The 24,503-nt window shown below is 41.1% G+C and overlaps 2 protein-coding genes across 4 annotated transcripts in view; both read left to right on the plus strand.

Annotated features, from left to right (window-relative positions):
* LOC110487368 (gastrula zinc finger protein XlCGF57.1-like) overlaps window positions 1-24,503 on the plus strand; it is a 98,996-nt gene that overhangs the window by 10,578 nt on the left and 63,915 nt on the right. Inside the window, exon 2 of one of the 3 annotated variants that reach the window (XM_021559294.2) lies at window positions 1,125-2,420. The exons of the other annotated variants lie outside the window; for them this stretch is intronic. Coding sequence (XP_021414969.2) covers window positions 1,125-2,170 — 1,046 coding nt within the window. The 3' untranslated portion in view covers window positions 2,171-2,420. Of the gene's footprint in view, window positions 1-1,124; window positions 2,421-24,503 lie in introns of those variants that run through there. 3 annotated transcript variants of the gene reach the window in all.
* Window positions 14,826-21,833, plus strand: LOC110487372 (zinc finger protein OZF). Its single transcript, XM_021559297.2, has 2 exons — window positions 14,826-15,386; window positions 20,148-21,833. The coding sequence occupies exons 1-2, from the start codon at window positions 15,074-15,076 to the stop codon at window positions 21,188-21,190; spliced, it is 1,356 nt and encodes a 451-aa protein (XP_021414972.2). The 5' UTR covers window positions 14,826-15,073; the 3' UTR covers window positions 21,191-21,833.

Genomic DNA, 24,503 nt, shown 5'->3' on the forward strand with positions numbered 1-24,503 from the left:
AAGACTTTCTTTTTAACAAAGACAGCCAACTTCGCCAAACGGGGGATGATTTAACAAAAGTACATTTGTGAAAAAAGCACAATCGTTGCACAAATGTACCTAACCATAAACATCAATGCCTTTCTTAAAATCAGTACACAGAAGTATATTTTTTTAACCTGCATATTTAGTTAAAAGAAATTCATGTTAACGGGCAATATTAAACTAGGGAAAGTTGTCACTTCTCTTGCGTTCATTGCACTCAAAGTCAGGGTATATGCAACAGTTTGGGTAGCCTGGCTCGTTGCGAACTAATTTTACGTAATTATGACATAACATAGAAGGTTGTGCAATGTAACAGGAATATTTAGTCTTATGAATGCCACCCGTTAGATAAAATACAGAACGTTTCCGTATTTCACTGAAAGAATAATTTCGTTTTCGAAATGATAGTTTCCGGATTTGACCATATTAATGACCTAAGGCCAGTATTTCTGTGTGTTATTGTATTATAATTAAGTCTATGATTTAAAGGGAGCGGTCTGACTGAGCGGTGGTAGGCAGCAGCAGGCACTAATTTTAGTAAACACAGAAAGGGGCCTGTGTTGGAGACCAAAAGTCTTCTGGCACACCGCTTAGGATTTCAACAACTTTAATAACTTATTTTTTGCCTACAATCATCGATGTTACTACTAATGTGAAAACAAAACTAAATTTGACTATTGTTGCTCACTTGACTGTCTTAAGACAATTGTCAAATAATTTTAACATTCATTAGACGTCAATTGTTGTTCAACATCATGGCTTCGCTGTTGGCATCAACTTTTACAGTGGATTTCTGCTATTGTGGGCCTTAAACCATACTATACTATATTGGAAACCAAAAGTCGATTGGCACACTGCTTAGGATTTCAACAACTTTAATAACTGTTTCCTAGCCTACAATAATCAATATTACTACTAATGTGGAAACAAGATGAAAATATGACTGTTCTTTCTCATTTTAAGACATTTCTTAAATAATTTTAACATTCATTACAGACGTCAATTGTTGTACAACGTAATGGCTGTCGGCATCACCTTTTACAGTAGATTTCTGCTGTTGTGGGCCTTTAACCGTATGTCTGACTTTGTTGTTCACACAGGAGAGAGAAGTGACTACCGTGGGTCCTCTGGGGAGCCTCAACAAAATCATGATGCTGACATGGCAGAGAAGAGTCTCCCCAAATCAAAACACCTCCAGAAACACCAGCAGAAACCCACAGGGAAGAAATCTCATTGCTGCTCTGACTGTGGGAAACATTGCAAGTCTTCATCAGAACTTAAAATACACCAGCGAGTACACACAGGAGAGAAATCTTATAGATGTATTCAATGTGGGAAGAGTTACTTAAGATCAAAATCACTAAAAGTACACATGAGAATTCACACAAGAGAAAAAGCTTATAGCTGTGATCAATGTGGGAAGAGTTTCACTACATCTAGCTATCTGACAATACACCAGAGAACACATACAGGAGAGAAACCGTATAGCTGTACTCAATGTGGAAAGAGTTTCACTCATTCAAGCAACCTGTTATCACACCAGAGAAAACACACAGGAGAGAAATCTTATAGCTGTGATCAATGTGGGAAGAGTTTTACTCAGTCAAGCAACCTGGTATCACACCAGAGAACACACACAGGAGAGAAACCTTATACCTGTGCTCAATGTGGGAAGAGTTTTACTACGTCTAGCCATCTGATTGTACACCAGAGAACACACACAGGAGAGAAACCTTATAGCTGTACTCAATGTGGGAAGAGTTTCACTCACTTAAGCAGCCTGGTATCACACAAGAGAAAACACACAGGAGAGAAACCTTATAGCTGTGATCAATGTGGGATGAGTTTTACTACATCGAGCCATCAGATTGTACACCAGAGAACACACACAGGAGAGAAACCTTATAGTTGTACTCAATGTGGGAAGAGTTTCACTCACTTAAGCAGCCTGGTATCACACAAGAGAAAACACACAGGAGAGAAACCTTATAGCTGTGATCAATGTGGGATGAGTTTTTCTACATCTAGCCATCAGATTGTACACCAGAGAACACACACAGGAGAGAAATCTCATAGCTGTGATCAATGTGACAAAAGATACTCTGATAAAAGATCTCTGATCAAACATCAGAAAATACATACATGAAGGAGTTGTTTCATGATATCAATTAAATAATGTCACAATGTAGAATGTTTTACACATTGTAGTAACAGTTTTTTAATGATGTCACAATGTATAACCCTAAATGTTTGCCCCCTGTTAAATTGATTTCAGCATGATATGGATATTAGCCTCATCAATGGAAATTGTTTTGTACTTTGCTCCGTTCATCTTTCCCTCGATCCTGACTAGTCTGCCAGTCCCTGCCACTGAAAACATCCCCACAGCATCATGCTGCCACCACCATGCTTCACCGTAGGGATGGTGCCTGGTTTCCTCCAGATGTGATGCTTTGCATTCAGGCCAAAGAGTTCAATCTTGGTTTCATCAGACCAGAGAATCTTGTTTTTCATGGTCTGAGAGGCTTTTTTTTTTTTAACTCCATGTGGGCTGTCATGTGACTTTTATTGAGGAGTGGCTTCCGGCTGGCCACTCTATTAGAGGTCAACCGATTAATTGGCATGGCCGAATAATTAGGGCCGATTTCAAGTTTTCATAACAATCGGAAATTGGTATTTTTGGACACCGATTTGGCAGAATTATATATATATATATTTTTTTTTACACCTTTATTTAATCTTTATTTAACTAGGCAAGTCAGTTAAGAACACATTCTTATTTTCAATGACGGCCTAGGAACGGTGGGTTAACTGCCTCGTTCAGGGACAGATTTTCACCTTGTCAGCTCGGGGGATCCAATCTTGCAAACTTACAGTTAACTAGTCCAACACTATATAACCACCTGCCTCTCGTTGCACTCCAAAAGGAGACTGCCTGTTACGCGAATGCAGTAAGCCAAGGTAAGTTGCTAGCTAGCATTAAACTTATCTTATAAAAAACAAACAATCAATCATAATCACTGGTTAACTACACATGGTTGATGATATTACTAGTTTATCTAGCGTGTCCTGCGTTGCATATAATCTGACTGAGCATACAAGGATACAAATATCTGACTGAGCGATGGTAGGCAGCAGCAGGCTCGAAAGCATTCTTTCAAACAGCACTTTTGTGCGTTTTGCCAGCAACTCTTTGTTGTGCGTCAAGCATTGCGCTGTTTATGACTTCAAGCCTATCAACTCCCGAGATGAGGCTGGTGTAACCGAAGTGAAATGGCTAGCTAGTTAGCGGGGTGCGCGCTAATAGTGTTTCAAACGTCACTCACTCTGAGACTTGGAGTGGTTGTTCCCCTTGCTCTGCATGGGTAACGCTGCTTCGAGGTTGGCTGTTGTCGTTGTGTTCCTGGTTTGAGCCCAGGCAGGAGCGAGGAGAGGGACGGAAGCTATACTGTTACACTGGCAATACTAAAGTGCCTATATGAACATCAAATAGTCAATGGTTAATGAAGTACAAATGGTATAGAGGGAAAATAGTCCTATAATTCCTGTAATAACTACAACCTAAAACTTCTTACCTGGGAATATTGAAGACTACTGTTAAAAGGAACCACCAACTTTCATATGTTCTCATGTTCTGAGCAAGGAACTTAAACGTTAGCTTTCTTACATGGCACATATTGCACTTTTACTTTCTTCTCCAACACTTTTTTTTGCATTATTTAAACCAAGTTGAACACGTTTCATTATTTATTTGAGGCTAAATAGATTTTATTGACGTATTATATTAAGTTAAAATAAGTGTTCATTCAGTATTGTTGTAATTGTCAATATTACAAACAACTAAAAAAATCATCCGATTAATCGGTATCTGCTTTTTTGGTCCTCCAATAATCGGTATCGGCTTTTTTGGTCCTCCAATAATCGGTATCTGCGTTGAAAAATCAGAAACGGTCGACCTCTACACTCTATCATAAGGCCTGATTGATAGAGTGCTGTAGAGATGGTTGTCCTTCTGGAAGGTTCTCCCATCTCCACAGAGGAACTCTGGAGCTCTGTCACAGTGACCAGTGGGTTCTTGGTCACATCAGGCCCTTCTCCCCTGATTGCTATGTTTGAAGAGTCTTGGTGGTTCCAAACATCTTCCATTTAAGAATGATGGAGGCCACTGTATTCTTGGGGACCTTCAATACTGCAGACATGTTTTGGTACCCTTTCCCAGATCTGTGCCTCGACACAATCTTGTCTCGGAGCTCCACTGACAATTCCTTCGACCTCATGGCTTGGTTTTTGCTCTGACATGCGCTTTCAACTGTGGGAGCTTATATAGAAAGGTGTGTGCCCAAATCATGTCCAATCAATTGAATTTACCGCAGGTGTACTCCAATCAAGTTGTAGAAACATCTCAAGGATGATCAATGGAAACAGGATGCACCTGAGCTCAATTTTGAGTCTCATAGCAAAGGGTCTGTAAATAAGGTATTTCTGTTTTTCATTATGCGTTATTGGGATGTCATTATGGGGTATTGTGTGTAGATTGATGAGGAACACTATTATTTAATACATTTTAGAATAAGGCTGTAATGTAAAAATGTGGAAAAAGTCAAGGTGTCTGAATGTTCTGAATATGCTGTTGGTTTACTGTTATAATATAAGTTGTATGACTACACCAATACTGTTAAAGCAATGATGCAGAGACGTAGAAAATGCATGGCCAACCTTGCTGCTAGAGATCTAGCTACTGGGTGTGCAGGTTTCTGTTCCAGCCCTGCACTATCACCTTACATTGTGCTGATTATTTGGATTAGACACTATTCAACTATGTCTTGTTTTGGAGTCAGATGGATGCCTAAACCCACTGCCCATTTCCACAGGTGTTCTTTATGATAGGAAATAAAGGGCTGATTCACAGAATGAACTATAGTGTGTCATTGAACATTCCCTGTTTGTCTGTTTTATTGTGTTGTTACTCTAATTTAGTCTGATGATATTACACAATCATTGTTTAATTCTGCTACATTTAAAAATTATTTGATTAATTTAAGCTTTATTTAACAAGGAAAGACCGTTAAGAGCCAATACTTATTTACAATGATGGCCTACCGGGGAACAGTTAACTGCCTTGTTCAGGGGCAGAACGACATATTTTTACCTTGTCAGCTCGGGATTCGATCCACCAACCTTTTGGTTTCTGGCCCAATGCTCTAACCACTAGGCGACCTGCTGACCCATAGGCGTGTCCAATGTAGACATGATGGGATTAGTATTGACCTCATAGCCGTGTCCAATGCACTTGTACATTTGGTTTGCTAATCCTCCCACATTGTTTCCATTTTGCTGAGATGTTTTCTCCATTTGAAATGATACTGTTAGAAATAGGTAAAGACCTCACACATCTGAGAACTTGTGTGTGTTAATCATTAATTAATAACTTAAAAGAAAACAAAAGTCTGATCGATACTGATCAGTGATTAGTCTCATAATGAGGCTCTCACCATGTTGAAGGAGACCAGATTAGACGCATAATGAGGCTCACCATTTTGAAAGAGACCAGATTAGACTCATAATGAGGCTGACCATGTTGAAGGAGATCAGATTCGACTCATAATGAGGCTAACCATGTCGAATGAGACCAGATTAGACTCATAATGAGGCTGACCATGTTGAAGGAGACCAGATTCGACTCATAATGAGGCTAACCATGTCGAAGGAGACCAGATTAGACTCATGATCAATGGTGGAAAAAGTACCCAATTGTCATACTTGAGTAAAAGTATAGATTCCTTAGAGAGTTACTCTAGTAAAAGTATAGATACCTAAATAGAAAGTTACCCAGTAAAATACTACTTGAGTAAAAGTCTAAAAGTATGTTTTTTTATATATTTAAGTATCAAAGGTAAAAGTATGAATCATTTCAAATTCCTGATATTAAGCAAACCAGACGGAACCATTTTCTTGTTTTTTTTATTTACAGATAGCCAGGGGCACACTCCTACACATTTACATAATTTACAAATGAAGCATTTGTGTTTAGTGAGTCCTCCAGATAAGAGGCAGTAGGGACGACCAGGGATGTTCTCTGTTTAGTGAGTCCGTCAGATCAGAGGCAGTAGGGACGACCAGGGATGTTCTCTTGATAAGTGCTGAATTGGACCATTTTCCTGTCCAGCTAAGCATTCAAAATGTAACGACTACTTTTGGGTATCAGGAAAAATGTATTGAGTAAAATGTACATTGTTTTCTTTTAGGAATGTAGTGAAGTAAAAGTTGTCAAAAAATAAAATAGTAAAATAAAGTACAGATATCCCAAAACAATTACTTCAGTAGTACTTGAAAGTATTTTTACTTAAGTACTTTACACCACTGGTACTGTGTTACAGCTCCTCTCTCCTCCTCAATGTCAGGAACCAGACTGTTACAGCTGCTCTTTCCTCCTCAGTGCAATGTACTAGACCAGGTACTGTGTTACAGCTGCTCTCTCCTCCTCAATGCAATGAACTAGGTCCAAAGCCCTCTCCTCCGTGGTTTCCCCAACCTAAACTCACTGAGATGAGGTCCAAAGCCCTCTCCTCCACGGTTTCCCAACCTAAACTCACTGAGATGAGGTCCAAAGCCCTCTCCTCCATGGTTTCCCCAACCTAAACTCACTGAGATGAGGTCCAAAGCCCTCTCCTCTGTGGTTTCCCCAACCTAAACTCACTGTAACAGGCGGCAACAGTGAGAGACTAATTTCTGTTGAGATTCATTTTTAAAATTAGAAGCTTGAACTGTTTGTGCATGGACCTGGAAAGTTTGACAGAACTTTGCAGGCCATCTCTGCAGTAGATTGCAACTCCTCCCCCTTTGGCAGTTCTATCTTGACGGAAAATGTTGTAGATGGGGATAGCAATTTCAGAATTGTTGGTGGCCTTCCAAAGCCAGGATTCAGACACGGCAAGGACATCAAGGTTGGCGGAGTGTGCTAAAGCAGAGAGTAAAACAAACTTGAGGAGGCTTCTGATGTTAACATGCATGAAACCAAGGCTTTTATGGTTACAGTAGTCAACAAATGAGAGCGCCTGGGGACACACAGGGCCTGGGTTAACCTCTACATCCCCAGAGGAACAGAGGAGTAGGATGAGGGTATGGCTAAAGGCTATCAGAACTGGTCATCTAGTGCGTGAACAGAGAATAAAAGGAGCAGATTTCTGGGCGTGGTAGGATAGGCAAAATGTACAGACGGGTATGGTAGTTTGCGGGTACAATGGAGGTAAACCTCGGCATTGAGTGACGATAAGAGAGGTTGCATCTCTTGAGGCCCTAGTTATGCTAGGTGAGGTCAGCACATGTGTGGGAGTTTGGACAAAAGAGCTCTCTGAGGCATGTTGTGTGGGACTAGGGGCTCCGCAGTAAAATAAAACAATGATAACTACCCTAAACAGCAGTATACAAGGCATATTGACATTAGAGAGACATAAAGCGAGGCATAAAGCAATCACAGGTCTTGATTGGGAGAGCTAGCTAAGACAACAATGGGTAAGACAACAGTTAATCAGCTAAGACAACAGGTAAAACGGCGCTGAATGGGCAGAGAGGGTCAGTTAACTACACACAGGGCCTGAGTTCGAGGCTGGGACCGACAGATAAACAAAATAAACAAAATGGAGTACCATGATTAATGAACAGTCCAGCAGGCATCAGCTATGTAGCCAAGTGATCAGAAGGTCCAGTGAACAGCAATACATGAAACAGGGAAGTCGTTAGGTAGTCGTTACTCTACAGGCCGGGAGATGCGCCTGGCTCAAGGCTAACTGGTGCTATCTTTGGGACATGGGCGTTACCAACGTCTGGCAAAGGCCGGTTGAGGGCACATCGGACGGAATTACGTCGGCAGACCAGTCGTGATGGATCGGCGGGCCTTCGCGTCGACAAAGGGTCAGGCCAATTGGCAAAAGAGGTATTGTGGGTGGAGTAATTTTGTTTACTAGCAGGGAGATGCATCTGGCTCGAGGCTAACTGGCGCTAGCTTTGGGACAAGGGCGTTAGCCACTATAGCCACTCCGGTGCAAATGTCCAGAGCTTTTACGGCAGGAATCCGGTGAAGTAGTGGATTCTAGTCCTCTTAGTGAAGAGTCTGGGACGCATCAGCTGTGTAGCCGAGTGATCATAGAGTCCACTGAGCAGGCCGGGAGATGGGCCTGGCTCAAGGCTAGCTTCGGGGCTGGGCCACTCGGTAGCAGCCAGCTAGTTGCGATTTTCCGGTGTAATGTTCCAGAGCTTACGGCAGGAATACGGTGATGTAGTGGAGAAAAACAGTCCAATATGCTCAGGGTTGATATCGCGCTGTGCAAACTGGCAGGTATTATCCAGGCTAAAAGCGGCTGGTGTCTGAGCTAAAGGTGAAGGCCGATAGCCGTGGCCAACAATGACTAAATAGCTAGTAGCTAATTAGCTGGTTAGCTTCTGATGGAGGTTCTAGCTATAAGGTCTAAAAAAATAGCAGATCCTTATCACATTGGGTGAGGACGGTTGCCGGAAGGTATATTTAATGTAAAAATTGAAAAAGAAATCGAAATATATTGCAACATATTCAAAAAAAGACGAAAAAAACAACATTTACAAAAACAAACTTGACTTACTGCTACGCCAGCCCCTCCTTCTACAGGTGATGAGCGTGAGGCTCGGGTTTATTCCTTAAATTTAATACCGCTCTTCACCGACCCAGGAAGGGTGGGGCCAAACAGGTGTTGTACCTCGGTTCCCTCCTTCAGGGAACAGTAGTTATAGCGTTAGGTTCTAATTTTTCATAGTAAATAACTCACGGACACTAGAGAAGTTTAACCAAGTTGAATTTTTCCCAAAGTGTCATTACAGCTGTATTTCAGACAAAAACATGTTCTCACCATCACAAGTATACATACTAGAGGTCGTCCGATTATGATTTTTCAACGCCGATACCGATATAAGTATTTATATTTACTTCGGATCTGGAATCCCTCAACTGAAGCTAGCCAGCTAACTACCAGAAATCAGTCAGCAAACCATTGTCAGCGGTCATCAGCTAACCTTTAGCTCGGAAAGCTCTCGCCAGTTCGAACAACGTGACTCTAACCAGAGCATAACGGACCTGTTATTTTTATCCCCGGATTCCTACCGCAAACTGAACATTTTCGTCTGGATCTTCACAACTAGCTAACCGCAATCCCGGATGACTACTCCTGGCTAGCGTTTCAATCCTAGAGCAAGCACCAACTTAGCTAGAGCCGGCCAGGGCTCCTGTGCTACCACCGAAGCATACTCCTGGGCTACAATATCGGCCTGCTAGCTACCTAGAGCTACTTGTGACCCTACTAATTCCACGACTGGTCTATCGACGTCACTGCACGAAGAGGCAAAAACAGACTTACCCCCATTGCGACCCCCCCCCCCCCAAAGGCTAACTTTCTAGCCCCTGCTATCTGCTTGCTTGCTAACCCGGTCTGCTAACTGCTAAACTGCCGGGCCCTGGTCTGCTAACTGCTAGCTTGCCTGCCCGGTCTGCTAACTGCTAGCCCTTGCTAACTGCTTGCTTGCTAACCAGGTCTGCTAACTGCTAGCTTGCCTGCCCGGTCTGCTAACTGCTATCCCTTGCTAACTGCTTGCTTGCTAATCCGGTCTGCTAACTGCTTGCTTGCTAACCCGGTCTGCTAACTGCTAGCTTGCCCTGGTCTACTAACTGCTAGCCCATGCTAACTGCTTGCTTGCTAACCCGGCCTGCTAACTGCTAGCTTGTTTAGCTCCGGCCTACTAACTGTTAGCTTGTTAGCCTGCTAACTGTCTGAATCACCGTGTCCCCAGCCAGCACAACCACTAACTGGACCCATATGTTCACTTGGCTACGCATGCCTCTCTCTAATATCAATTTGCCTTGTCCTTTACTGTCCTGGTTAGTGAATACTGTCTTATTTCACTGTAGAGCCTCTAGCCCTGCTCAATATGCCTTAACCAACCATGTTGTTCCACCTCCTACATATGCGATGACATCACCTGGTTTAAACATCTCTAGAGACTATACAGTCTATCTCTCTTCATTACTCAATGCCTAGGTTTACCTCCAATGTACTCACATCCTACCTTACCTTTGTCTGTACACTATGCCTTGAATCTATGCTATCGTGCCCAGAAACCTGCTCCTTTTACTCTCTGTTCTGAACGTGTTAGACGGCCAGTTCGTATAGTCTTTAGCCGTACCCTTATCCTACTTCTCCTCTGTTCCTCTGGTGATGTGGAGGTTAATCCAGGTCCTGCAGTGCCTAGCTCCACTCCCACCCCCCAGGTGCTCTCATTTGTTGACTTCTGTAAACGTAAAATCCTTGGTTTCATGCATGTTAACATTAGTCTCTTACTGTTGCCGCTATAGACCTCCCTCTGCCCCCAGCTGTGCCCTCGATACTATATGTGAACTGATTGCCCCCCATCTATCTTCTGAGCTTGTGCTACTAGGTGACCTAAACTGGGACATGCTTAACACCCCGGCCATCCTACAAACTAAGCTTGATGCCCTCAATCTCACACAAATTGTCAATGAACCTACCAGGTACAACCCCAAATCAGTCGTTCTGCATTAGCATCGAATAGCAAGGCAGTTAGAAAAGCTAAGGCAAGCTTTTTCAAACAGAAATTTGCATCCTGTAGTACTAACTCAAAAAGTTCTGGGACACTGTAAAGTCCATGGAGAATAAGAGCACCTCCTCCCAGCTGCCCACTGCTCTGAGGCTAGGAAACATTGTCACCACCGATAAATCCACTTTATTTGAGAATTTCAATAAGCATTTCTCTACGGCTGGCCATGCTTTCCACATGGCTACCACTACCCCGGTCAACTGCCCGGCACCCTCCACAACAACCCGCCAAAGCCCCCACTATTTCTCCTTTACCCAAATCCAGATAGCCGATGTTCTGAAAGAGCTGCAAAATCTGGACCCCGACAAATCAGCCGGGCTAGACAATCTGGACCCTCTCTTTCTAAAATTATCTGCCGAAATTGTTGCAACCCCTATTACTAGCCTGTTCAACCTCTCTTTCGTATTGTCTGAGATTCCCAAAGATTGGAAAGCTGCCGCGGTCATCCCCCTCTTCAAAGGGGGTGACACTCTAGACCCAAACTGCTACAGACCTATATCTATCCTACCCTGTCTTTCTAAGGTCTTCGAAAGCCAAGTTAACAAACAGATTACTGACCATTTCGAATCCCACCATACCTTCTCCGCTATGCAATCTGGTTTCAGAGCTGGTCATGGGTGCAAATCAGCCACTCTCAAGGTTCTAAACGACATCATAACCGCCATCAATAAGAGACATTACTGTGCAGCCGTATTCAATCACAACATTCTTATTGGCAGACTCGACAGCCTTGGTTTCTCAAATGATTGCCTCGCCTGGTTTACCAACTACTTCTCTGATAGAGTTCAGTGTGTCAAATCGGAGGGCCTGTTGTCTGGACCTCTGACAGTCTCTATGGGTGTGCCACAGGGTTCAATTCTCGGGCCGAGTCTCTTTTCTGTATACATCAATGATGTTGCTCTTGCTGCTGGTGATTCTCTGATCCACCTCTACGCATACGACACCATTCTGTATACTTCTGGCCCCTCCTTGGACACTGTGTTAACTAACCTCCAGACGAGCTTCAATGCCATACAACTCTCCTTCCGTGGCCTCCAACTGCTCTTAAACGCAAGTAAAACTAAATGCATGCTTTTCAATCGATCGCTGCCCGCACCTGCTCGCCCGTCCAGCATCACTACTCTGGACGGCTCGGACTTAGAATACGTGGACAACTACAAATACCTGGTTAGACTGTAAACTCTCCTTCCAAACTCACATTAAGCATCTCCAATACAAAATTAAATCTAGAATCGGCTTCCTATATCGCAACAAAGCATCCTTCACTCATGCTGCTAAACATACCCTCGTAAAACTGACGATCCTACCGATTCTCAACTTCGATGATGTCATCTATAAAATAACTTCCAACACTACTCAACAAACTGGATGCAGTCTATCACAGTGCCATCCGTTTTGTCACCAAAGCCCCATGCACTATCCACCATTGCAACCTGTACGCTCTCGTTGGTTGGCCCTCGCTTCATACTCGTCGCCAAACCCACTGGCTGCAGGTTATCTACAAGTCTCTGCTAGGTAAAGCCCCACCTTATCTCAGCTCACTGGTCACCATAGCAGCACCCACTCGTAGCACGCGCTCCAGCAGGTATATCTCACTGGTCACCCCAAAGCCAATTCCTCCTTTGGTCGTCTTTCCTTCCAGTTCTCTGCTGCCCATGACTGGAACGAATTGCAAAAATCTCTGAAGCTGGAGACTCACATCTCCCTCACTAGCTTTAAGCACAGGCTGTCAGAGCAGCTTACAGATCACTACACCTGTACAAACAGGGGCTGTTTACAGATGGGATATCTACCTACCTCATCCCCATACTGGTATTTATTTATTTATTTTGCTCCTTTGCACCCCAGTATCTCTAAATGCACATTAATCTTCTGCCGATCTACCATTCCAGTGTTTAATTGCTATATTCTAATTACTTTGCCACCATGGTCTATTTATTTCCTTAACTTACCTCATTTGCACTCACTGTATATAGACTTTTTGTTTTCTTGACTGTATGGTTGTTGTTTTTTTTTACTATGTTTTGTTTATTCCATGTGTTGTCGAATTGCTACACTTTATCTTGGCCAGGTCACAGTTGCAAATGAGAACATGTTCTCAACTAGCCTACCTGGTTACATAAAGGTGAGAAAAAAAATACAGATTATTGGAGGACCAAAAAAGCAGATACCGATTAATCGGCCAATTCAAAAAATAAAATAATAATAATAATAAATAAATAAAAATTGTAATAATGACAATTACAACAATACTGAATGAACACTTATTTTAACTTAATATAATACATCAATAAAATCAATTTAGCCTCAAATAAATAATGAAACATGTTCAAATTGGTTTAAATAATGCAAAAACAAAGTGTTGGAGAAGAAAGTAAAAGTGCAATATGTGCCATGTAAGAAAGCTAACATTTCAGTTCCTTGCTCAGAACATGAGAACATATGAAAGCTGGTGGTTCCTTTTTTAACTTTTTAGTCTTCAATATTCCCAGGTAAGAAATTTTAGGTTGTAGTTATTATAGGAATTTAAGGACTATTTCCCTCTATACCATTTGTATTTCATTAACCTTTGACTATTGGATGTTCTCATAGGCACTTTAGTATTGCCAGTGTAACAGTATAGCTTCTGTCCCTCTAGTTAGCACGCGCTAACTAGCTAGCCATTTCACTTCGGTTACACCAGCCTCATCTCGGGAGTTGATAGGCTTGAAGTCATAAACAGCGCAATGCTTTGACGCACAACAAAGAGCTGCTGGCAAAAAGCACTAAAGTGCTGTTTGAATGAATGTTTACACGCCTGCTTCTGCCTACCACCGCTCAGTCAGATGCTTGTATGCTCAGTCAGATTATATGCAGCGCAGGACACGCTAGATAATATATAGTAATATCATCAACCATGTGTAGTTAACTAGTGATAATGATTGATTGTTTTTTAAAAGATAAGTTTAATGCTAGCTAGCAACTTATCTTGGCTTACTGCATTCGCGTAACAGGCAGTCTCCTTGTGGAGTGCAACGAGAGAGAGGCAGGTCGTTATTGCATTGGACTAGTTAACTGTAAGGTTTCAAGATTTGATCCCCCGAGCTGAAAAGGTGAAAATCTGTCGTTCTGCCCCTGAATAAGGCAGTTAACCCACCGTTCCTAGGCCGTCATTGAAAATAAGAATGTGTTCTTAACTGACTTGCCTAGTTAAATAAAGGTATAAAAAAGTTTTACAAAATATATAAAAAAATATTTAAAAACAAATCGGCACCCAAAAATACTGATTTCCGATTATTATGAAAACTTGAAATCGGCCCTAATTAATTGCACATTCCGAATATGAATATGATGAATATGAATATGATATAGTATGGCCTTAGTTATCTTTGTTTTCTTTATTATTTTGGTTAGGTCAGGGTGTGACATGGGTGCGGCTGGCTTCCGGGTTGGATGCGCGCTGTGTTAAGAAGCAGTACGGCTGGTTGGGTTGTGTATCGGAGGACGCATGACATTCAGCCTTCGTCTCTCCCGAGCCCGTACGGGAGTTGTAGCAATGAGACAAGATAGTAGCTACTACAACAATTGGATACCACGAAATTGGGGAGAAAAAGGGGTAAAATAAAAAAATAAAAAAAACACTAATGCAGGTGCCCTCCACTCAGTGAAAACTAGATTCAAATACATAGATGAGTGTGTATGTTGTGAAATTGTTAGATAATACTTGTTAGATATTACTGCACTGTCATGGCATAAACATATGTATGTGACCAATAAAATGTTATTCGATTTTGATTTGAAATAAACGTCCTTTTTATCAATGGTGCTTTTTGCTGGAGTCAAAATGACTCCAAAGGATTTTAATTTGTTAAAAGTCCATATTGATAAATAAACACTAAACCATTATTTAGATTTATTAAGAACAAGTTGATTGACAAAGTCATGGAAATTTGAAACAATTGAATAAACCACATTTTTGGCTATGATAAAAGATATGCTTCTGGGGTCAAAATGATCCATGTCAGAAGTATGGTTCAATGCAAATATGTAGTGGGTGTAAAGTTTGTTTTAAAATAAATAAACGTTTGGTTCCTCAGCTGCGTTGCCCACTCCAGTCAGCAGATGGCGATGTACGTCTTTTAGGTTCAGGAGACGCTGCCAGTGTGACGTATAATCTAGTGGACGGGACGCTTCTTCTACAACAACAGCTAGTCAGACACCTCCGTAGCTTTCTAGCAAACATAGCTACAACATTCACGCTCTTTACACGGTTTTTGTGTATTTTAGTTGCTGTGTGTGAAAACACACTTCTGTCGTATGTACTTGTTGGCCCATTTAATTATATATTGACGTTGTTTGTCAGCTAGCTGGTTTGCTAAATTAGCTTAGAACTAGGCTAGTCGCTAATGCTAGCTAGCTAACATCTCCGACCATGAGTTCACTAAGCAACTCTCCTCCTGATAAAGATGAGGAGGTCGGCTGGACGGAGAGAGAAACTCTCGTGAAAGAGGAAGAGGAGGATGTCACAGTACAAAAACAAGTAGAGGGTGAGGCTGTTACCGTGAAAGAAGAAGAGAAAGACATTTCAGTGAAAGAAGAGGAGTACTCGTTCAGAGTGAAAGAGGAGGAGGATGTTACAGTAAAAGAAGAGAAAGAGGAGGATGCAGTTTTTGGAGTGAAGGAGGGGAACATGACTGTCACATTGAAAGAGGAGGAAGAGGAGGTTGGAGATCTGTTTAACACCAGTAAGTACCGTTTCTGCAGTCGTTGAACCAATATGCAGTAAAGGGGTTCTACACTTTAATGTTGTTCTGTAGGAATGGCTGAAGCTACACTGTAACGTGTAGAACACGGATATCTGGGCCCGGTTTCCCAAACGCATCTTAAGGCATCCAATGGTTCTAACGATGAATTTAGCCATAAGATGGTTTTGAGAAACAGTTCCCTGATTAACACTACTAAGTATTGTCTTAAAAACAGAGGCACGAACTCTGCAGTTGAACTGATGTTTGGTGTTAAAGCGGAAATCTGCAATTGCTACATCAATATTGTGACTTTTAAATTATTTACTTATAGCCATTGATTCTTGAAGAATATAACGCATGCTTCATGAGCTTAGTTCAACTGTTGTACCCAATCAGATCCCCAAATAAGCTTTTTTTACTCTAATGTTTAGAAACAATGTAAACTAACACTGTATAGCCTCAACATGGTTAAAACTATAATGTTGATATCATGGATGGTCAGTCCTTGTATCCATAGGTCTGTCCTTCTGTAGTTACAATTCTCCAACCCCATAATTATCTTATTACCAAAACAGTGGTGGAATGACAGATTTGTTATTGTTTGAACTAGAGGTCGACCGATTTTTCGGAATGGCCGATTTAATTAGGCCCATTTTCAAGTTTTCATAACAATCGGAAATCGGTATTGTTGGATACCGATTTGGCCGAATATTTTTTACACTTTTATTTCATCTTTATTTAACTAGGAAAGTCAATTACGAACAAATTCTTCTTTTCAATGACGGCATAGGAACGGTGGGTTAACTGCCTCGTTCAGGGGCAGAACAACAGATTTTCAACCTTAGTTAACTAGTCCAACGCTATAACGACCTGCCTCTCATTGCATTCCACAAGGAGCCTGCCTGTTATGCGAATGCAGTAAGCCAAGGTAAGTTGCTAGCTAGCATTAAACTAGTTAACTACACATGGTTGATGATATTACTAGAAATTATCTAACTTGTCCTGCGTTGCATATAATCTGACTGAGCGTACAAGTATCTAAGTATCTGACTGAGCGGTGGTAGGCAGAAGCAGTAGTAAACATTCATTCAAACAGCACTTTGGTGCATTTTGCCAGCGGCTGTTCGTTGTGCATCAAGCATTGCGCTGTTTATGACTTCAAGCCTATCAACTCCCGAGATGAGGCTGGTGTAACCGAAGTGAAATGGCTAGCTAGTTAGCATGCGCTAATAGCGTTTCAAACGTCACTCGCTCTGAGACTTGGAGTAGTTGTTCCCCTTGCTCTGCATGGTTAAGCATTCTGTTTGATTAAATAATTAAGACACACAAATGACTCGAAGTGATACCTAGAGGGAGCCCGTCGTCAACACAACCTGACCAGAGGGAGCCGGTCGTCAACACAACCTGACCAGAGGGAGCCGGTCGTCAACACAACCTGACCAGAGGGAGCCGCTCGTCAACACAACCTGACCAGAGGGAGCCGCTCGTCAACACAACCTGACCAGAGGGAGCCGGTCGTCAACACAACCTGACCAGAGGGAGCCGGTCGTCAACACAACCTGACCAGAGGGAGCCGGTCGTCAACACAACGTGACCAGAGGGAGCCGGTCGTCAACATAACCCGACCAGAGGGAGTCCCCCTCTGCTGCTGGACTTCGTTATTCTGCCGTTCTGCTCATGAAGTTTGCAGTAATAGACTAATAGTCTACAGATAGATAGACTAATAGACGACACCAGCAGTCTGCAACCTTTTCCAGTTGGAGTGCCAATTTATCTGACCATTTCTGCTAATCTGTGTGCCAGTTAAGATTTTCATATGCACATTTTCGTGGAACAGTTTCATTTAATTTATAATAGCATCTCAAAATTATTGTCTGTGATTATTCTAGATCTAAATCTAAATGAAAATTCTAGAAATCTAAAAGTAACTTTTATTGCCATTGCCAACTATGTAAAAAAAATAGCCTATATAAAGCCAACAAATAAAAACATTGCATCCTGCAGGTAGAAAATATCCTGATAAAAATAAATATCCTAGAAATCACATTGGCTTCAAATGGCCTGTCTTCAACAAACTTGAAACATTGTATCAACTATCAACTCAACTGGGTCAGGAAACTCGGATAACAAGCTGGCGACATTGTTAAACATATTCTCAACCCTCAGTTTCCCGCGCCAGTGAGTTCTGGACAGACACAGCTGTAGGCTATTTGTGCAAACGATAAGAAAAATCAGGTATTTTATGACATTTCCACTGGATCAGAGCATTACATTTTTCCCTTTCATGCCGAGTGGTTATCGAAAGGGTAAGAGCTGGAAATCTTTTACTATTGTCATTCGCAATTGATTTAGATTAGACTTTGTTTACTTGCTGTTTGAGGTGAAGAAAAATTAGCTTTGAGAACCTCCACAACTCATTAGTGGTGCAGCGTTAAGACAATCAGAAATACTACCAGACATCCCCAAATGGGCACATTTATAGGTCTACATTTGCGCGCAGGCCAGATAGACTAGTCCTACTTCTATGTGGGTAATCAGGTGTGTCCTTACTCAACATAGACCGAAGTGTTTCAAACAAGACAATTAATAAATTGACAAAACTGACGTATCTTGCCAAGTAAGGTCTGGGTGGTCTGCCATGGGTCGTTTCATTTAGTATCCATTTGGGTCGGCATGGGGAATGATTTTATTTCCCCATAGTATGTTGTACCGAAGTTGACTGACCGAAAGGGAGTGTAACTTTATGACTATAATTACTGCTCCCTGAAGGAGGGAAATTAATTACAAAACCTGATTGGCCCCACCCCTTCCTGGGTCGTTGAAGAGCGGTATTAAATTGAAGGAATAAACCCGAGCCTCACGCTCTTCACCTGTGGAAAGGCGGGGCTTCCAGAAAGGCGTGGATTTAATAGTAAGTTGTACATAGTTTCCCTCCTTCAGGGAACAGTAGTTATAGTCATAAAGTTAAGCTTGTCATATGATGAACTTCAACTTAAACACTCAATCTTGCTGTGGGACAGTTTTTTGTATTCAGATCTCTGAAATGCACTCTAACCACGTAACATTTAGTGTGTCCCTATGTTACGCTGGGAAAACAGTTTTCATGGGCACAGAAATTGTAAATAATTTGAGTTTGCTAAATCCAATGGTTCTATCCGAGTCACCTTAACTTTATTGACAACACCCAAATCAATACTGTCATTTATGTTGTTGTTAGGTGAAGTTATGGGCCAATTTGTTCGACACTTATATTAAGTATAAAGCAGTTGATTTGCATCAATAACACACAGGACATTCAAGCAAGCCTTACAATTATAATCCAAAGTAGTGTGAAATGCACTCATAAGCAACCTGTAAATGGAGGCTTTTTTTGCTGTCAGCCTATGAGAACCCCCCTGAGTTTCCCCCACTGTGGTGAATTCGTAAATAGACACAGAGCTTAAAGATAAACTTCTCCTTAATGCAACCGCTGTGTCAGATTTCAAAAAAGCTTTACCCGCGAAAGCACACCATGCGATAATCTGAGTACAGCGCTCAGCCACAAAAACAAGCCATACAGATACCCGGCAAGTTGTGGAGTCAACAAACGTCAGAAATAGCGTTATAAATAGTCACTTACCTTTGATGATCTTCATCGGAATGCACTCTCAAGAATCCCAGTTTTGTTCGATAAAGTCCATAATTTATGTCCAAATACCTCCTTTTTTTCAGGCGTTTAGTTCACTAATCCAGTTCCATTAAAGTTCGTAGAAACATGTCAAATGATGTATATAATCAATCTCTAGGATTTTTTAAATCATAAATCTTCAATAATATTCCAAATATGACAATTCCGTTGTCATTATAAAGGAAAGGCAACGGAGCTCGAGCGATAAACGACTCATGGCTTTCAGCTGAGCCCCTAACTCTGAGTGGTCTTATTCTCTCCCCTTTCACAATAGAAGCCTGAAACATCTTTCTAAAGACTGTAGACATCTAGTGGAAGCCATAGGAAGTGCAATCTGACCCCATTTACACTGGATATTGGATATGCAATCACTTGAAAAACTACAAACCCCAGATTTCCCACTTGCTGATTGGATTTTTCTCAGGTTTCCGCCTGCCATATGAGTTCTGTTATACTCACAGACATCATTCAAACAGTTTTAGAAACTTCAAAGTGTTTTCTATCCGAATCAACTAATAATATGCATATCCTAGCTTCTGGGCCTGAGTAGCAGGCAGTTTACTCTGGGCGCGCTTTTCATCCGGATGTGAAAATACTGCCCCCTATCCCAAAGAAGTTAATGTGAGTTTCCTTGAGTAGCACTCCTGATCTTGCACTGATAGTGTGCTGTAATATTCAGAATACATTGTGAAAAACTAAAATCTTCACTCACCATTTTTTCTGCAATCAGATTGTGTGCGTATCGCCCTAGTACCGCAATTTTATTAAACACAGAAAGGGGCCTATATTGGAGACCAAAAGTCTTCTGGCACACTGCTTAGAGGTTCAGCAACTGTAATAACTTTCTTCTAGCCTACAATCATCGATGTTACTACTAATGTGAAAATAAGACAAAATAGGACTTTCTCACTTGACTGTCTTAAGACAAAATATGACTTTTCTTTCTCATTTTAAGACGATTGTCAAATAATTTTAACATTCATTACAGACGTCAATTGTTGTACAAAATGGCATCGCTGTTGGCAACCCCTTTTACAGTGTATTTCTGCTGTTTTGGGCCTTTAACCATCTGTCTGACTTTGTCGTTCACACAGGAGAGAGACGAGACAATCGTGGATCCTCTCGGGAGCCTCAACAACATCATGATGCTGACGAGGCAGAAAAGAGTCTCTCCACATCAGAACACCTCAAGAAACACCAGCAGAAACCCACAGAAAATAAATCTCACTGCTGCTCTGACTGTGGGAAATGTTGCAAATCTTCATCAGAACTTAAAATACACCAGCGAGTACACACAGGAGAGAAATCTCACCACTGTTTTTACTGTGGGAAGAGTTACTCATGTTCAGATTCACTAAAAGTACACCAGAGAATTCACACAGGAGAGAAACCTTATAGCTGTGATCAATGTGGGAAGAGTTTTACTCAGTCAGGCTGTCTGGTAGTGCACCAGAGAACACACACAGGAGAGAAACCTAACCACTGCTCTGACTGTGGGAAAAGTTTCTCAAGATTAGATTCACTAAAAGTACACCAAAGAATTCACACAGGAGAGAAAAATTTCCGCTGCTCTTACTGTGGGAAACATTACTCAAGGTTAAATTCACTACAAGGACACCTGAGAATTCACACTGGAGAGAAATCTTATAGCTGTGATCAATGTGGGAAGAGTTTTGCTCAGTCAGGCAACCTGCTAGTGCACCAGAGAACACACACAGGAGATAAACCTTATGGCTGTGATCAATGTGGGAAGAGTTTTACTCAGTCCGGCAGCCTGAAATCACACCAGAGAATACACACTGGAGAGAAACCTTATGGCTGTGATCAATGTGGGAAGAGTTTTACTCAGTCAGGCAGCCTGATAGTGCACCAAAGAGCACACACCGGAGAGAAACCTTATGGCTGTGATCAATGTGGGAAGAGGTTTGTTGCATCTAACTATCTGACTACACATCAGCGAACACACACAGAGCAATCTTATAGCTGTAATCAATGTGGGAAGAGTTTTACTCAGCCAAACACTCTGATAGTACATCTGAGAACACACACAGGAGAGAAACCTCATGGCTGTGATCAATGTGGGAAGAGATACTCTGATAAAAGATCTCTGATAAAACATCAGACAATACATACATGAACGAGTTGTTTCATGATATCAATGAAATAATGTCACAATGTAGAATGTTTTAACATTGTAGTAGGAGTATTTTAATGATGTCACAATGTAGAACCCTAAATGTTTGCCCCCTGTTCTATTGATTTCAACATGATATGGCTATTAACCTCAGGGGGAAAATCCAGGCTCTGAAATTAATGAGTACTATTTATATGATTTAACAAAGTGAGTAACAAAAAGAGTTGTGTTATACTTACCACGTTAGTGACCCACTTGAATCAAAATGCAGCACTTAAATGTAGCAAGCTCTTTTCTAGAAATTGTCCTCTAACCAGTGATGTACACATTATTCACAGATTCTGTGTGGTTTCTGAGCTGTTAATTTTAACATGATGTCCCCCCTCTCTTGCGCAATATGAGTGATGACAAATACATGTTGTGTTTCTCTTAGTGTTGGGGACCCATAAACTCTAAATGTAGCTGACTGTCTTCTCCAGGTTGTCCTCTAACCAGGGTGGTAAAATATATCTCCAATTTCCATGTTTTTGTTGTTGTGTTAGTTTCAACAGCACGTACAATCTGATTTGCCCCCTAATCGATATCAGTGATTTAGTTTCAATGTACTTGCAGCCTATACACATGGACGCAATATAATAAATTGGTCTATAATCAATTTTCTTAACAATCCTACATCACTCCAGCATTTCGTGACAACATTCAAATGCTAATTGTCTTTATTCCACTACTGAAGAAGCATGTCTCAAATCACCTCATATTTCAAACATCCAGCCTGACAAAAGATACATGTTTTATTATTCCATGCTTCCCCATTCAGTTAATTATTGTCAATAAATATTAACAAAGGGGTGTACATTTGGTTTTGATATTTAATATTTACAATTTAATAATTATTTATGCAATCAACTGACCATTTTTGGGTACAATTATATTGACATTGTTGCCCTGCTTTTATAATATCAGGGTTCATTCTCGGATGTGCCAACCCAAATTTACTAGAGCATGACATTGGGGACTGGGCCCCGATCCAACAACATGCCTATCTACTGAACCCTGAAAAGAGAAAGAAGCTCTGCAGTGAGGTGGAAAGTTACTACGGATATTGCAGGAGTTTCCTCTTGAAATCAGACATGTCCGTGGTATTGACTGCACATTTTTCTGTATTGGAGATGAGTTTTGTTTGGGCTCGTTCCAAGGGGACGAGATAGTACGGATATTAAGGAGAGTTCTAGAAACGAGTGAGTTTTAGGAAGAGGAGTTCTAGAAGCTAATGAGTTTTAGGAAGACGAGTTCTAGAAGCTAAAGAGTTTTAGGATTCTATAGAAAGAAAAAGGAGAAAAAATAATACGATTGTATATTAATATTTAGAAATACGTGTTTTTTCTTAATTGTTGACAGCCAGTAGACACCATGTTTATATTGGTGAAGGTGAAGCATTGTAGTTGATTATCATGTGAAATTGAAGTTTTTTTCTGTTGGTGGTAAGCAAACTTGTCCAACAAAAATATAGGATATATTTGTTTTCTTAAGGGGGAAGGTGTTACAGGCTTTGGTTTTTCAATTTATGCTTTGAGGTTGGACTTTAGCACGTATAGCTCGTTAGCACGTATAGCTCGTTAGCACGTATAGCTCGTTAGCACGTATAGCTCGTTAGCACGTATAGCTCGTTAGCACGAATAGCTCGTTAGCACGTATAGCTCGTTAGCACGTATAGCTCGTTAGCACGTATAGCTCGTTAGCACGTAGGACTCACTGATTGGTGTCACCTCGTTAGTCAGTATGTGTTACACCTGTGCTGGCTTGTCCATCTCGTTAGTGGGAAGGTGTTTCACCTGAGCTGGTCCAGGTTCTATTTAAGAGTGTCTGGCCCAGTGCTCCAGTTGTCTTGATAAATGTGGAGAGTCAACACCTTTTAGTTGAGCCACCTTTTTGGTTTGCTTCCTGTCTTTAAGTTTGTTGTGGGTTTTTCTTCTGTTTGCCTCTTCTTGGGCAGATTTAGTGGGTGTCATGGTTGCTGTCAGTGACTCTTTGTTAGTTCCCTCTTCTATTTAAGTGACATTTCTGGTTTTCCTGCTGGGGAACGTAATAACAAACAATGTAGTAAAACAAAAGTATATTTTGGGTTGGATGTTGCATCCAATTTTTTATATTTTAATCAATGTCATTTCCTTAGAATGCTCATTAGACTTCCAGTTGTTAGTCTTGTTTTATATCCTCATGTATGTTATGTACTAAATATTGTTTCTTTCATGTGAAGCCATCACGTTCCATCCATGTCTGAAATGTGCTGTATAAATAAAGCTTGATTTTATTTGAACAAACAAATGAACTCATTGACAAATCAAGACTCTTGCCAAACCAATGAACAAATATGTGTAAAAGCAACACATTTCTTGGTCCATCTTAATATGAAAAACAGTTTAAGCCTGCTGAAGATGTGGTGGAGTGGTAAACACCACCCCCGGTGGTGGGCCTTCACCCAATTCTCTCCAAGTTCTGATCACTTTGAGGTTTTTGGCATCTGGAATCTTTCATTGTGAACTGGTGATTTGTGTGGTGCCAGTGAAGCAAATGTGTGTTTAATTGTGCACAAAGTCTGCAAGGGCCATTTGTGAACTGAGGAGTCTTTACATCAAGATTCTGATGCAGCTGGTCAAGCCAACTATAAAGTTCAATTCTATGAATATGGGCACTTCCCAGGAGTGATTGGCTGGTTAGATGGATGTCATGTTCCCATCAAGTGTCCATCAACACCTGATGCTGAGGAGTACCGTAACCATAACAACTGGTTTACACATCAACTCCTGATGCTGAGAAGTACCGTAACCATAACAACTGGTTTACCATCAACTCCTGATGCTGAGGAGTACCTTAACCATAACAACTGGTTTTCCATCAATGTTCAGGGTGGATGCACTCCTCATTTAGAGTTCAAACACTGTTGCCCGTTGGAAAGGTGCAACTCACGATTTAATGATTTCCCTCAACTCTTCATTTGTCTTAGTTTCAGAGAGGACAACATAGTGGACAACTACTTGGTGACAGTGGATATTAGGGTGAGAAACATGGTTTACTAATAGTTACTACTTAGTAACATGGTCTACTAACATGTTCTACCAATAGTTACTACACAGTAATATGGTCTAACAGTTACTACATAGTTACTACATAGTAATGTGGTCTACTAATAGTTACTACATAGTAATATGGTCTAACAGTTACTACATAGTAACATGGTCTACTAATAGTTACTACATAGTAATATGGTCTACTAATAGTTACTACATAGTAATATGGTCTACTAATAGTTACTACA

The sequence above is a fragment of the Oncorhynchus mykiss genome, chromosome 13 (assembly GCF_013265735.2).
Source record: "Oncorhynchus mykiss isolate Arlee chromosome 13, USDA_OmykA_1.1, whole genome shotgun sequence".
In the NCBI taxonomy this organism is placed as follows: Eukaryota; Metazoa; Chordata; class Actinopteri; order Salmoniformes; family Salmonidae; genus Oncorhynchus; species Oncorhynchus mykiss.

Coding starts and splice junctions, on each gene's coding strand:
- LOC110487372 (XM_021559297.2), top strand. CDS start 15,074: ATGAGTTCACTAAGCAACTCTCCTCCTGATAAAGATGAGGAGGTCGGC. Junction 15,387..20,147: donor TGGAGATCTGTTTAACACCA/GTAAGTACCGTT, acceptor TCGTTCACACAG/GAGAGAGACGAGACAATCGT.